At 51.1% G+C, this 14,541-nt stretch overlaps 7 protein-coding genes across 7 annotated transcripts; 5 read left to right on the top strand and 2 right to left on the bottom strand.

Moving 5' to 3' along the window:
• Nucleotides 1–525: 525 nt before the first annotated feature.
• N7489_003847 (uncharacterized protein) lies at nucleotides 526–1,285 on the top strand (the record flags this gene model as incomplete). The annotated part of the gene is made up of 2 exons (XM_056709599.1): nucleotides 526–569; nucleotides 637–1,285. 2 exons carry the CDS (start codon nucleotides 526–528, stop codon nucleotides 1,283–1,285), a joined length of 693 nt encoding a protein of 230 aa, XP_056568020.1.
• A 405-nt stretch (nucleotides 1,286–1,690) lies between these two features.
• On the bottom strand, nucleotides 1,691–2,293 carry N7489_003846 (CCDC12/cwf18 family protein; the record flags this gene model as incomplete). The annotated part of the gene is made up of 1 exon (XM_056709598.1): nucleotides 1,691–2,293. One exon carries the CDS (start codon nucleotides 2,291–2,293, stop codon nucleotides 1,691–1,693), a length of 603 nt encoding a protein of 200 aa, XP_056568019.1.
• A 302-nt stretch (nucleotides 2,294–2,595) lies between these two features.
• On the top strand, nucleotides 2,596–4,998 carry N7489_003845 (pentatricopeptide repeat protein; the record flags this gene model as incomplete). Its single annotated transcript, XM_056709597.1, has 1 exon — nucleotides 2,596–4,998. The coding sequence occupies one exon, from the start codon at nucleotides 2,596–2,598 to the stop codon at nucleotides 4,996–4,998; it is 2,403 nt and encodes an 800-aa protein (XP_056568018.1).
• A 908-nt stretch (nucleotides 4,999–5,906) lies between these two features.
• N7489_003844 (putative transcription initiation factor TFIID subunit 13) lies at nucleotides 5,907–7,081 on the top strand (the record flags this gene model as incomplete). The annotated part of the gene is made up of 2 exons (XM_056709596.1): nucleotides 5,907–6,510; nucleotides 6,585–7,081. The coding sequence occupies 2 exons, from the start codon at nucleotides 5,907–5,909 to the stop codon at nucleotides 7,079–7,081; spliced, it is 1,101 nt and encodes a 366-aa protein (XP_056568017.1).
• A 1,551-nt stretch (nucleotides 7,082–8,632) lies between these two features.
• N7489_003843 (aminoglycoside phosphotransferase family protein) lies at nucleotides 8,633–9,520 on the top strand (the record flags this gene model as incomplete). The annotated part of the gene is made up of 1 exon (XM_056709595.1): nucleotides 8,633–9,520. One exon carries the CDS (start codon nucleotides 8,633–8,635, stop codon nucleotides 9,518–9,520), a length of 888 nt encoding a protein of 295 aa, XP_056568016.1.
• Nucleotides 9,521–10,681: 1,161 nt separating this feature from the next.
• On the bottom strand, nucleotides 10,682–11,806 carry N7489_003842 (eukaryotic translation initiation factor 3 subunit F; the record flags this gene model as incomplete). The annotated part of the gene is made up of 3 exons (XM_056709594.1): nucleotides 10,682–10,886; nucleotides 10,942–11,654; nucleotides 11,705–11,806. The coding sequence occupies 3 exons, from the start codon at nucleotides 11,804–11,806 to the stop codon at nucleotides 10,682–10,684; spliced, it is 1,020 nt and encodes a 339-aa protein (XP_056568015.1).
• A 223-nt stretch (nucleotides 11,807–12,029) lies between these two features.
• On the top strand, nucleotides 12,030–14,285 carry N7489_003841 (UTP25 family protein; the record flags this gene model as incomplete). Its single annotated transcript, XM_056709593.1, has 3 exons — nucleotides 12,030–12,160; nucleotides 12,214–12,730; nucleotides 12,789–14,285. 3 exons carry the CDS (start codon nucleotides 12,030–12,032, stop codon nucleotides 14,283–14,285), a joined length of 2,145 nt encoding a protein of 714 aa, XP_056568014.1.
• Between the last annotated feature and the right edge of the window lie 256 nt (nucleotides 14,286–14,541).

Here is a 14,541-nt window from a genome sequence, read left to right as displayed (position 1 = left end):
TTGAACGTTGACAATGAACTCCGGGATCGAGAAGGAGCGTTGGGAATCCGAATTCTGATTTCTTGATTGCCTGAAGATTCGTGGGTATTATGCCGCGCCCGACCGCCCTTGGCGCGCGCCTACAATTTCCCTTGGGCTTCAGAGGTTAACAGCCACTAATTTGCGCCGATCAGCTTTACAATCGGATTTCGCCTGTGTTTCTCATCGTGGGCATGCCAATACCCCTATTTCAGACTTAAAGTACCTGCGAATACAGACTTCCACGCAAACCTACAACGTCACGAGCTCCAATGAACCGATATCGAAACGCCCCAAGGCTCGGAGGCTCCAACTCCAACAAGGCCACCGCGACCACACTGTGCCAAAAATGCCTCGGACGAGATATGTGCCCTCTTCCACTTGATTATCAGACTTTTGACTAACTCCGATCCACGGCACTATAGCTTTGATTGCAAGGCATCCGCGCAAGAGCGCCCATACATCCCGCGACCTTCAAGGACCCAGCAGCTACTGAATCCAGAATTGATGCCCAAGCTTTCAAGCGAGAATCCAAATGAGCTGCTGCGGAAGTAAGTTTACATATTTATCATTTCCGCACTTTCTTTTTCAAGAGAATACACGCTAACCTGTATGAAGAGAGGGTGTAGCGGATGAACTACTTGCTACCCGGGAGGAAGAGCGTGGCCGGAAGAGAGACCTTGACGATATGACAGATCGCAACGCTCAGTCTCCGGGGCGGGCTAGGTCCCTCTCAGTGGAAACGATATCCACGAATCGATCCTATTCCTCGTCTCCTCGCCGCAACAAGCGCGGCGCAGCCGACAGAGGCCGCCGAGATGATTCATCAGCACCGCCTGCAAAGTCCCGAAAGAGACGCTACAGTGATTCTACCGAGGGTTCTTCTGGGTCAGTCCACTCAGGCCCAAAGGACCGCTCACCCTCCCGGGAACGAACTCGGACTGATGATCGAAACACTCGGCGACGGAGACGAGAATCTAGCCCCGAAGAACGAGGTCGCCACCGTAGAGCAGGAAGACATAGCGAGCGAAGAGACCGCCGAAGCAAGAGTTTGGATAAGGATCGAGTGGAAGAATCACGTGCTACGGCTCAGGATGTTCCCAAGGACCGATCATACCGTGATCGAGCAAGCCCACCACGCCAGTCTCAACATGGACGGTCTCGGCCTGATCCCATAATGCAGAAGAATGAGCCTCCTCGGGAACGAAGCTTGAGTCCTTTCAGTAAGCGCCTTGCTTTGACTCAAGCCATGAATAACGGACGGTAAAATTGAATTGAAAAACTGCTCTGCAACATTGGGGCTTTTTACGGCGCAAGATCTTGATGGGGGACCTGGCGCCAATTCGTGTTCCATCAGATATGTACATGACCGAGTGTATCATTAGCATCTTCATTGCGGAGTTTGGAAATATCTGTCACTCGACAGCGGAACTAAAAAAAAGAGAAAATTCAATAATGATTTCTGACGACACTGAGATACATGCCCATCGAGAATCTTGAATCCCAAACCCCCAACGCCTCACTTTTTGCGCAAGATGCCCACGGCATCAATTGGACGCCTCAACCAAGACAACAAAAAGGGAATAAGTTAAATGGACAGAATATAGACAATTACAGGTGGAGGCACAAGACCTAGACGACGCTCGCATTCCTGCAACCAAGGGTATCACGTTCAAATCGTTTCTTCGTCGCTCTTCTCTTCCTCTCGCTCGCGCATATGGATGCCCTCAACAAGCGTCTCACCCTCCATGCCCACTTCCTCTCCCTCTTCGTCTCCGTTAGACTTAGGTCCCCGTGCCTTCGCAGCACGCTTCGCATCCTCTACCCTCTGTCGCACGATTCGGGCAATTGCATTTTCCGTCCGTACATTGAGAATTTTGAGCTTTTCGTCCAGATCGCGCTTCAAGTCCCAGTTGGGTTTCTTAGGTTGTAGTTTGAACAGATCAAGGGGCTCATCAGCACCCGTGTCCTCCTTGGATTGCTCCGCTGTGGCCCTTGCAATTTCAGCCGCCTGTGCTTCCAGCGTCACCTGGCCCTCTTGCGGGCCTTGCTCGAAGCCCAGCTTAGGCCCGCGGGTCTCGGGGTCGTAGTTGCGGCCAGACAGGTATTTTGCGGTCACATCTGGCGTGGTGTCGGCATCGGGCAGCTCCCGGTCTACTGCACCGGCCTCGTTTGTGTCTTGTTCGGGTTGCTTGCGCTTCAGAGCTGCGAGCTTGGCGAGCCGGGCTTTGCGGTCGGTGGATGCCGCATCAAGATTGGCATGGCTTGACGACATGTTTTTGAGTGAAGATTGAATTGACGACGGAGAGTATATCTGGGCTTGAAGGACAGGAAGTAAAGTGACTGACGTGATCGGAAGAAAGTCCCAAGCTCCTCCGCTGCTTTGAAGTTGAAGGACGATGGAGCGATAAAAGTAGATGTGGTGCGCCACACACTAGCCACGGCAAAATCGGGCGGAATGCGGAATTCAACTTTCTGTCTGGCATTGGCCTTTGACTCCTCCCCCATGCGCCATACTTGACTTATTTTCTTCGTCTTGGTCTTCTTCCCCCAATGTCTGCGAATACAAGCTTCTGAATGTCATCGTGTCCGCACCAACTCGTTCGGTCCCGTCTCAACGGGTTACTCTCACCACAATGTCGGAGCGCAGGCCGATGGTATCGGGAGTCGGGGACAGCGAATGTCGGTCATAGAGTGCGCCTCTCCACATACAATGCCCCCGCAATATTAGAGCCCGGCGTAACGCATGATACTCCTGACCCCGTGTCATATCAACACAACCGCGGTTCGACAAGCAGTTCACATCCACCGACAAGTGAACAATCAGACCAGGTCGCAAACGATCGGTATGGCATGGGCCATGGACAAACGAAACCTCCAACCCAATCTCGAAAGTCGTCACAGACACCGATTATAACAAATGATAAAATGAAGAAGGTCGCCTATGTGCGGCAAGCCGATCCCAAGCTTGTGGCCATGGCGGCCGAGAGAGTCAACCGCGAAATCTTGAACAAGGGTAGACATTTGACCGATCGAGGGTTATACCTGTCGCTTGCGATGCGGATGAATTCGCTTTATACGCGTGATCTGGGACTCCGCCAGTGGAAGGAGGCATATGGCGCAATTCACAAGGCCAAGACATATGGCCGCGAGGTCTTGCACAAAGCTGCATTGCCAAAACTGAGAGAAGATGGCGAGCAACTGCTAGCCTTGCTACTTAATGACTGTCAAGGCAAATTTCGAGAGGCATGGCTTGCAATGAACCGTGCTACCAGAGCCTGGGCCTGGCAACGCCTCGCCGGTTGGCTGCTGCAAAATAACCCGGCAATGGCCTTGGAGTTTTTACTCGTCACGACCGAACCACGGGATAAACCGGATTTTACTATGGTTGTCGATTGTTTGGCCTACTTGGAGAAATTTCATTATGAAGAGCTCCGGGATTGGACGAAGGGTGTCCACACATTCGAATCGGTTGTTGCGACTTGCCTGGATCCGAAGGACTGGCCAATTATCTCCCCACCACAAAAGGGCATACGCTTCTATATTCGCCGAGCAGGCTTCTTAGGTGTCTATGAGAGTTTCCGTTTAATGAACGAGCGAGGCATCACCATGGAAGCACAAACAGCACTTTGCTACATGTACCGATTCACACAGCTGAATGACGTGGAATATGCCCTCAGGGCTCTCGAATTCATTCCCAAAATCAATGACCCTGGATTTTCCATGGACTCTGAAGGCGTCCTACGGCACTGTTGCAAGCTTTTGACCCTGGACACTGTTGAGGATAAGGCTGGAGGACGCAATTTCCGGATCCTCCCACGGCTTCTTAAAATGGGTGTCCAGCCGGACCGAGACATGATGAATATTGTACTCGCCAATGCCTACAAGACCGGTGACCCTCAATTGGGTGCGGACATGCTTCAGTTCATGAAGAATCACCACCACGATTTCGATTCTTATACATACTTGACACTCCTCACTGACGCGGTGTCTCGAGGCGACCGGGGCCGTGTGGACGAATTGGTGCGGGAAGTTGAGATGCAAGAGGATATACGAAACAACCCATACATTTTTAGCAAAATCTTCCACGCCCATTTCACTTTTACCGCCAAGCATATTGACCCCGAGAGCGACCCCGCCGGAGTTTTCTACTCTATGCTGGACATGTACAACAAAATCCACGACATCACACCGCTCAAAGAACTCCTTCTACTCCCTCCCCACTATACCGCGCCGCCAACTCAAGGACTTGAAGTCAAAACCCCACCTTCTCCGGTATCCTTATTCCTCATGATAGCAACATTCTTCCGTTGCAGGAATCGGATATCACAAGTGCATCATATGTATGACAGATTCCGCGAGCTCGTGCAGCAGGGCCACCCATCCATCGCCCCTCTGGTCGAAACTGACCACGTCTATAATGAATTCCTCATTGCCTTCCGCAAGAGCAGCCGTGGACTACGGTCAAGTATACGCCTTGTCGAAGACATGCTTGACGCATCTGCCCTGCCGAAAGAGACTACTGCTGGCAAGCCTCTCAAGCACGTCTCTCCCACGCCTCGCACTTGGACTATCCTCCTCAGTGCCTTCAATTACAGTCGCCAGCCCGATGCCGCTGAGAAAGTCAAGGAGATGATGGCCAAGCACGACGTGGAGTACAACCAGGTGACCTGGAACACCATCATCAACGGATACGCGAATGCACAGGACATCCCGGAAACCGCTAATGCAATCAAGAAGATGGAAAAGGATGGCTTCGCCATTGACCATTACACGATGAAGAGTTTGCGTTATCTCCGAGACCCCGAACGTCTCTGGGTGGCGATCGAGGAGATGGATGAGGGCCTTGATTTAGATGGAACCCATAAGCTTCTCACTCTCGAGCCCGCATCTGATGTGCACACTGATCAGAAGGAGCAAGACGAGCTGATTGACAATGGGTTAGAGAAGTTGGAGTCAAAGTTGAAACCTAAGATGTAAGATAGGATACCCATTTGTCTTTTACTGTCGCCTTTTGTGGGCCAAGCAACCTGGAAGCATTTCGGACGCATTGGTGTTAATGTGGCTTTGAACTTTTTTTTGTAAATTTGAATATCATGTACTATACATTGCATCATCATGAACTTGGTCGTCTGAGTGTCTCGTTGCATCTGAAGATGTCACATGGAGTGGAAGAGTAGTCTCATAATCCTCACCCTAAGATTACTTGAGGTGTTGACTGACCACACACAACCTATTGAGCCCCCATGAAAACTCCCCTTCCAACACCCATTGAGATTTAAGCAAGGTTAACCACCGAAGAAGATTGAGACCTGCATGCAATATCAGTATCTTTCTTCATATATCTGGGCTTGTGGAAGAGGGAACTTACTGCCATCACGACACAGCATATGCTGACGTACGGACTTAGTCGCTCTCCGACTCGGGCACACTTCCAGAAGATCCCAAAGATTCTACAACCAGGCAATCGTTCAGTCTCCTATCTTTCTGCATCTCCGGATGCGCGTCTTCAAGTGAGCACCTACCCATTCTGGTTCCGGTCCATAATCCCGGGCATTATCGAGTGCGCATAGCTACTCGTGCAAATTATCAAGAGAATCACAAGCAGCAAGGACTGGAAGTTGAAAAGAGCGGACTAGGTGAGTGTGACAGTCAGCACATTGTGATCATATTGTCATTGTGGCTCCGACGCAAACACCGAGTCACATATGATCCCCCACCACACAGCAGTGCCATAAATCCTGACATGTGCATGAACTCACCATTTTGTGTAGCTGTGAAATCTTCGCCCGTCACTTGGGCAAAGAAACAAAATTGCGACAGTAAGTTGCCAGATATCTTGCATGTGCCAAGGTTGCTAACCAACCCCATAGCATATTCTGCCCGCCATGTCCGCCAAACGCACAGGCCAAATGTCCAAGCGGGTATCGTTTTCCCTGCCGGGCGAGAGCCCAACAGCTCCTTCCACGCCAACACCGCAACGTGTCTTGACACACACTGGATTGCCTACTCCAGACACGTCAACTCCAACCTCGACCCGGCACTACCAAACTCCTCCCACCGCGTCACCCACTCCAAACCGCCAGCTGCAAATTCCGAACACTCCCACTCCAAACGGTCGCCTCCAGACTCCAACCACCGTCTCTTCCACTCCAACCCCAAACACCTTCGCTCCTTCAAGTAGTCACTTGCAAACCCCAAACAGCTCCTTGTCAACTACAAAGACTGGCTTGCCCAGCCCGACTCGCACTCCGTCGCGCCAGCCTAGCTCCAAAAATCTTGTCTCCAGGCTCTCACCAAATTGGTATTTCAATGAGCAAGACACAGAGCTAATCCGCGCTGGATACGAACCTCAGTGGTCTGGCAAACCAGCCGACACAACATCTACCTCCACAGCAAAGGGCAAGAAAGAGCCTGCAACTAAGCCCGCCATGGCCGAACCACGCGCGCGTATGGCCCGACACAAGGGCCAAATGAACTTCCAGAATGAGCGTAAGTTCCTGCAGCTCACGCGCATCCGTCGGTGAAAACTACCAAACCAAGCCCAATACTAACCATCTTCATAGTTCGCCTGCTGCTTCTTGCCTACGGCGACCCCAGCCCGCACCCCAGCTTCCCAAACGAACCACTTCCCGAGACAGTCCGCGTGCTGGACGAAATCGTCACCGACTTTGTGCTGGAACTCAGCCACGGTGCTGCGCAAGTCGCGCACCACGCCCGCCGTCAGAAGATCAAGGTGGAGGACTTCCGCTTCGCACTACGTCGCGACCCGAATAAGCTTGGTCGTGTCCAGGAACTGCTGCGCATGGAACGTGAATTGAAGGAGGCCCGCAAGGCATTTGACCAGAATGATGATCAGGTTGCTAAGGAAGCTGGAAAGAAGGGTGCTGCCGCGGCGGCCGCGGCGGCTGCTGCTGGTGAGGACCCCGTGGCTGCTGAAGCTGCTGCTACTGCTACGGTTACCAAGAAGAGCAAGGGCAAGGGGAAGAGAGGTGCTGCGATCCGTCGAGGATCTGATGCTACTGAGGAGTCGGTTTCGAAGAAGCGCAAGACGATCGGCTGAATATGTACCCTTAATAATCCCCGCCTACTCCTGCCCAGGTGTTGTTGTGGGTGGGTCACGACGAACATGACTTAATGCCCAACGTGTTTTTCCTTTCTACCAACCAATGTACAATTACTTTTTAACCATGAAATAAGCAGAAAATGCAATGAGACGGATACTTGAATTGCAATGCTCACTTTACTATAGACAAGAATAGTCGGCCACTTATGCGATCATAGTCTGGTGGTCTCAGGTAGTCTTCCCTGATAATCTTTTTGTGTCTTTTTAGTGGTTTTTTTTGGTTAATATAGTCTTTTTAGATATCTAGTTATATAGATATCATCTCCTCCTGCTCAGTTTATTGGGCAGACACTAGAAAAGGGTGACATCTCCATAGCACATACCTTTGAACACTAAGAGCAACACCACCACTTGTAAATTTGAGGCTGTTCCACTTGTTCGATGTTGGACCGCCAATTGCCTAGTATATCCCGAGGTCGTTTCATCCCGAATTTCCACGAATATGGTGCCATGATCAACCACTGGAAGTAGTACATCGCATGATGTTGTTCCGGAGTTCGTAGGTACTACCTACTATACCAACTCCATTGTTGCCCATAGTCAAATTAAAGTATTTAAGGTTCGGATCCACCAAGCCTCCTTCCCCACTTGGGAAAATGGAATATCAGCTTCTCACTTCCGAGGAGTTTCTCCCCTGACATCCTCATTCAGTACTTACACTAACCAGGTAGTCCACATAACGGAGGGCGCGGTCTCTGAGAAGATCATGCGTCGCATACAGGAGCCAGAGCCGTGGCATGGTGCGTCAACAGGCATTCTCCGCTGTGCATTCCACGTCCTCAGAAACATCCGATGTGGCTTCCTGGACATGCAGACACTCAACAAACCAACATAGCTTCAAAACCTCTACCTTTCTCCCAGGCGATTATGGTAATTGCCCGTCCGAGGTCATCTTATCAGCACCCACTCCAGTCCGCCATTTGAGCCTTCAGGGGAGCAAAAGATAGAAAGATTTCTCAGTGGACGAGCGAGGCAACAAAATCATCAAGGCTGAGCATCTCAGGAATAAATCCAAGCGTCTTCCATCCAGCTTGCTCATCGACAACCGTTGCTTCAGGCTCGAGTATCACAGGTAGGCGGGTTCAGCCGGAAACAGATGGTCCGGCATTTGCTCACAAGGCTTGAGCCCGTTGCCCTGAACCAAAAGTCGTCCATTCGAAATGCACAAGATCAATTTGTATCAACGATGGTTGATCTCCTTGGCGATAAAGGTGTGTTTGCCCCACTAAGCTACATGCACCAATGTGGGGTTAGGCCTGGGGCAGATCGTATAGATAGGCAGGTTGTTTCTGTCTTCCCCTCCTCTCTTCCTCGCTCCCTCTATCTCCGTTCACTTCATGATATAGGAATCGCATACCACTTTTCTCCATCGAGATCCCCTTTAGCAGTGATCAGAGAAGGCCGCCTCCTTCCCTCAGTATATGCTCCTAACTCCGCCAAAATCTGACATTCTAACACCTCCGAAGAAAAGAATCGAATTTTTACCAAATGGCTACTGAGAACATCTGTTCAGCGTGTAGCTGGTCACCAGCACGTCAACATGCATGTCGTTACCAGAGCCACGTCAACCTTTTCTACGGCGTCAGCAACCGAGGGGTGTGGTCTCTAGGCTCAAACCTGATCCTAAAAGAACGATCTACCGAGCCACCCAACATTGAAGTCCCTAATATCAGGTTTTTGGCGTCAAAGACCTCAATTCCTATACCTCGAATCGTTGAAGAATGGCAGGAAGACGACGGGGCATGTTTTCTTCTTACCAAACGGATTCGAGGTCAACCACTGAGTGAATTATGGCCGACGATGACATCGGCCGACAAAGAACGTGTCGCAAAGCAGACCGCTGAATACTTAATGATACAACTTCATAAGCTTCGCTCGAACCGAATGGAAAGTATCGGCGGGCAGCCAATCTACTCAGCCTTTCTTTTCCCGCATACATATGGTATTGGGCATGGGCCGTTTTCATCTGACGATGAACTATGGGCTGAGATGTCGTTAACCTTGAATGATCAAGTGCCGGAGCAAGTTCGTTCGAAATTGCGTCAGCGGATGCCAACTGCGGCTCCCTATACTTTTACTCACGGCGATCTGACCAATGTTAACATTATGGTCGAGAACGGTAATCTGGCAGGGATCCTAGATTGGGAATCTTCGGCCTTTTTCCCTGTTTGGTGGGAATTTACTTGTGCAGGAATTGGTCTGGGCCAAGATGATAAAGAATGGAAAGATTTGCTTCGCAGCCACCTGCCAGATCATACCGAGGCCCGCAATTTCTGGTTGGATTTCTTTGCATTACACAACTATCCTAACTTGAATGAGAGAGGACTGGCACTTCTAAAGGAATGCAATCTGGATCTGCCAGAGAAAGAAACGTGAGAATCAAAGGTAGCTCTTCCTGATTCCACAATTTCTTCTATCTGTAATCAGGAACCACGTCGATATGAGCACAACCCGACTTGCCGTCCAAATCAAGGTGACAGACTTAATATCTGTAATATCAATTGGGTATAGAGATCTCTTATACATGCAAGTGTTGGAAAAAGAGCGGGAAGGATTGATCCTCCTAGAAGCAGACTCGGGTGTAGTTATAGCCATGCACCGCGTAGTCCTAGGGCATTAAAGGTTCTCACATGTCAATGGAAGGGACATAGGAAAGACAGCAGTACACTTATAGCACTGGGAAGGGTGCGACTATACATATCATGCTATATCAAGCAATGGTAAACAGCGAATGTGATACTGTAGACTGGGATCTTGACTGACATGTTGCCCATGATATGTAGATCGACCTGGCTAACGACCAATAGCCAAGAGTTGTTTGGCTTACAGCCAACAGAAAATAGATGATATTTCCATAGAATTGAGACTATACAAAACATCATTGATCAATTGATCAACGACTACAACGCGAGCCTCTATGGCAATGGTCGGAATAGTAAATGGGAAATATACAATACGAAGAAGCTCTAGAACTTTTATGTCCATTTCATCATAACTGAAAACGCCGCGCCTGGAAAGATGCGACTTCATAAACCGGAGAGATGGGTCCTCAGCAGATCCATCTCTCATCTTCAACAGTCTAGACTCATCATCCCCGAATATTCTCTATCGTCAAACGGGAACGACATCGTCACCCTCATCAACTACCACCACGTTATAACAATCGCACTGATAATAAATCGGTCTCAATACCACAACATCATGCGCCGAAGACTATGTTTGGACGTCAAGACAGACCGAGTCCGGAAGCCGTTGATGGGACGTGACCAGGCCGTAGTCCGTGAGCTCCGGAGAGAACATGTAAGCCTCGCGAGGGAAAAAGAGGAAGCCGGGAAAAAGGAAAAAGGAAAAAAAGGGAAGAAGGCGGTAGAGGGATAGTAAACAAAGAAGCGAAAGACCCAAAAGTAATAACGTCAGGGAGGAGTGAGATAGAAAGGGAAGAGAACGTGAGAGATATCGACGTCCACTTTAGGGGGAGTAGTCCTCTCGCAATTGGTCACATTATGCATCAGCATTTTTTTTGCTGGGGGAAACCTCTCATGCGCGGGCTTCCTCGGCGCGGTCCTGGCGTGGGCGGCCTTGGCCCTTGCCACGCTGGTTGCGCTGGCCCTCGGTAGCGGGGCCTTCGCCGCCACCGCCGAGGGTAAGCTGGGCGGTTGCTAGCCGAGTAGAAAGCTCCATCTGTGTGCGCACGGTGTTGGCGAGGTAAGAAACGACCAGGACGTCCTGGATGTGGTTGTTGCTGTGGAGAGTTAGCGTTAAGGAACACCAGGGAAAGTAATGCAGGTTCAACATACAAGTCACGCTCAATGTCAGCAGGCTCTACCTTAGGGGCGAGAGCGAGAGCGTTAAGCAGGAACTGGCCCATGGCAGTCGAAGCGGGGGTCTCCTCGTCGATCACGGACTCGACGTAGCGTGAGACGCGGTCAACCATGGACAAGACCTCCTCAATGGCGCGCTCAAGAGACTCAATGTCGGAAGTGACGGAAGTGGAACGGTCCTCAGCATCCTTGGCGTTGGCGATAGACTCAAGACCACTCTTGTCGGCCTCGCCGTATCGGAGCTCGTAGGGAACGGGAATGAAAGCAGCGCTGTCGGCAGCACGCTCGGCGGTGACACCAACGGGGGCGGAAATATAGGCGCGAGTCTCGAGATCCTTTCCAGCCTCAGTAGAGACAGTCAGGTGGACAGCGGGGTGAGGCCAGGTACCATCACCCTGGCCGCTGTAGAAGTTCTGGATCAAAGCGGAGAAAGTGTTGAGCTCAGAGGCAGTGGCGTACCAGCCAACCAAGACTTCGCGGGGGTTGGCCTTCAGGTGCAAAGCCAGCATCTGCTTGTGGTATTCCATATCGACCTCGACCTGGTCCTCAGCCTCGGAGTGGCCGACGGCGAAGGCGGATCGGACCTCGACCTCGCTTCCATCCTCAGATCGTGTTCCGAGGAGTGTACCGATGACTCGCTCCTGGTCGGCATTGCGGCGAAGAGAGTGGTCGAGAACTGAGAAGATGGCCTGAGGAATGAGCTTTACCCCTCAGATCATACACACATATCGCAACATACCTGGGGTTGAATGACCACGTTCAGAGGGGCAGTGGTAGGAGCGGTCCCCACGCTAACGGGGCCGAGAGGGCGAGCGAGATGAAGGAAAGAATCTTCGGCCATGATTAGTTTGGAGATGGATGGAATATCTTGCAAGTTTCAAGATCCAAACTTCCTTCGTTTCTCGGAGGTTCAATTTTTCCTTGGAAGTGGAGTGAGCCGCTCTGATTGTTCCGATTCTGTTGTGTGTGGGAAATTTCGCGCTAAGATAAGATAAGCCCCCCAAAATTCTCACTTCGGCCAGAACAGCTCGGGAACTTGTCCAACCTGTTTAATTATACCAAATATGCCTGCTCCTCGTGGTTCTGGTTCTTTTAGAGGAGCTCGAGGCCGTGGTGGCCGTGGACGTGGCCGAGGTCGCGGTCGTGGTGGTCAAGGTCGCAACTCCTTTGCCACTTCGCGATTGAATGAGTCCGAGTGAGTTCTTACAGTCTGAAAGTCTCTTAACGACTGTATCTAATTAGTACTAGATCAGACGACTCCTCTGGCGGAGAAGATGATGATAGCGAGCAATCCCAAGAGGAATTGGATGATGACACCCTTATGGATGAGGGCTCCAGCAGCGACGAAGAAGACGAGAATACTGAACGCCCTTACAACGAACTCCTTCAGCTACTTCAACCCAATGAGTCAAGCGGACCAGCTCGGAAGAAGCGCAAGATCGCCACCGACCCAAACGCTGAGGTTCAAATAGCGCAACCCGCAGAGGAACCAGAGCAGGGCGATGATGATTTGGAAGCCCAAGCGCCGTCCGACGATGAAGAGGAGGAAGCAGACGAGGATGAGGACCCAACTGCTCCTTTTGAGAAGCACTTTGATCTCCGTGATAGTGCAGATCTGACCAAGCAGATTGAGCCTATCCAATCGAACAAATGGGCATCCGTCAAGAAAGAGGTGGATGGGCTACGACTGGTACATACTGTTCCCGACACAGGAGCAAGCAGCGCACCAATCCTTCCGCCATTGAAGAGCACAACCAATATCAAGGTACGAAGAGCAGGCATGGGTTTTATATTGGCCCCAATGCTAACATGCAATTGCGCAGCTTAAACAAAAATTGAAGTCTCGCTCGGCCGAGATCCTGCCTAAAATCACCGGTCAAGCCCAGATTATCGCGCCATATGTGTTCAACTACCAAGACGTTCTATACGGTGCCCGCACTACTTCCAATGCAAATGAGATACGCGATATTATGGCTTTGCACTCTGTCAATCACCTGCTGAAGACCCGAGACCAGGTCCTCAAAAACAACGCCCGTCTGGCCAAGGACCCCGACACCGATATCGAGTGCCGTGACCAAGGATTTACCCGACCTAAGGTGCTTTACATTCTGCCTACCCGACAGGCATGTGTCAAGGTTCTCGATGCGATCACTCGGATCTATCAACCCGAACAGCAAGAAAACAAAAAGCGCTTCACCGACTCGTTTTCAGCGCCAAATGATGATTCCTGGGAGCACAAGACCGAGGATTTCCGGGAGCTCTTCGGCGGCAATGACGACGACATGTTCCGACTAGGTCTCAAGTTCACGCGCAAGACAGTGAAATATTTCGCGCAATTCTACAGTTCCGACATCATTCTAGCCAGTCCACTGGGTCTACGTACGATCATGGACCAGTCCGACGCCAAGAAGCGCGATCACGACTTCCTCTCCTCAATCGAGCTGGTAGTTGTCGACCACGCCGACGCCCTCCTCATGCAAAACTGGGACCACGTCGACTACATCTTCCAGCACCTGAACCTGCAACCGAAGCAAGCGCACGGCTGCGACTTCGGCCGCGTCCGCAACTGGTACTTGGATAATCAAGCCCGCCACGTCAGACAAACTGTGGTAGTCTCATCCTACATCACCCCCGAGATCAATGCGCTCTTCTCCTCCCAGATGCAAAACGCCTCGGGCCGTCTCAAAGCAACCCCCACCTACGCCGGCGCCATCACCGAGCTCCCACTCGCAGTCCCCGTCAAGCAAACCTTCACCCGCATCGACAGCACGTCGCCCATTAAAGACCCCGACGCGCGCTTCAAGCACTTCACAACAACTATCCTGTCCACGCTGGTGAAGAACATCACGCACGGCCGCGGAAAGGGCGGGGCCGGCACCCTCATCTTCATCCCCTCCTATCTCGACTTCGTCCGCGTGCGCAACCACTTTGCTACCTCTACGCAGACGACCAACGTCTCCTTTGGAGCTATCTCCGAGTACACCGAGTCGAAGGAGGCTAACCGTGCCCGCAGCCATTTCATGTCTGGCCGCCACTCTGTGCTCCTATATACCGAGCGCGCGCACCACTTCCGCCGTTACCAGGTCCGCGGTGTTAAGCGTGTGGTCATGTATGGGCTCCCGGATAACGCGCTGTTCTACGGCGAGATCGTTGGATTCTTGGGTCTTGATCCTGCGGCGTTGATTGAGGCTGCTGAGGGTGGTGTTCGTGCGCTGTTCTCGAAGTGGGATGCGCTGAAGTTGGAGCGCGTTGTTGGTACGTCTAGGACTGGAAATATGTTGCGGGAGAAGGGGGTGACACGTTTACTTTTGTATGAATAGAGCTTGAGTATGCGTTTCCGGTAGATATTATTTTGTCATATGGACTATCCCTCTATACCACTTCATCTGTTTTGTTGTTTGTATTGCGTCAGTCAGTTTCTGAGCTATTTTCCCTCCAAAGGGGCTATATCAAGTCCAACTTGTGCCACCTATCTTTACCAGCTTTGATTCGAAGTGAGGGACATTGGAATATGAGATGAAAGATGTGGCTAGACTCCATATACATTTATGCACAGAACTGTCGATATAGTATGTT

The sequence above is a fragment of the Penicillium chrysogenum genome, assembly GCF_028827035.1.
Source record: "Penicillium chrysogenum strain IBT 35668 chromosome Unknown utg000002l_segment0_segment0, whole genome shotgun sequence".
NCBI lineage: Eukaryota > Fungi > Ascomycota > Eurotiomycetes > Eurotiales > Aspergillaceae > Penicillium > Penicillium chrysogenum.
Note: the sequence above shows the minus strand (reverse complement) of the source record. Positions and strands in the feature narration are given on the sequence as shown.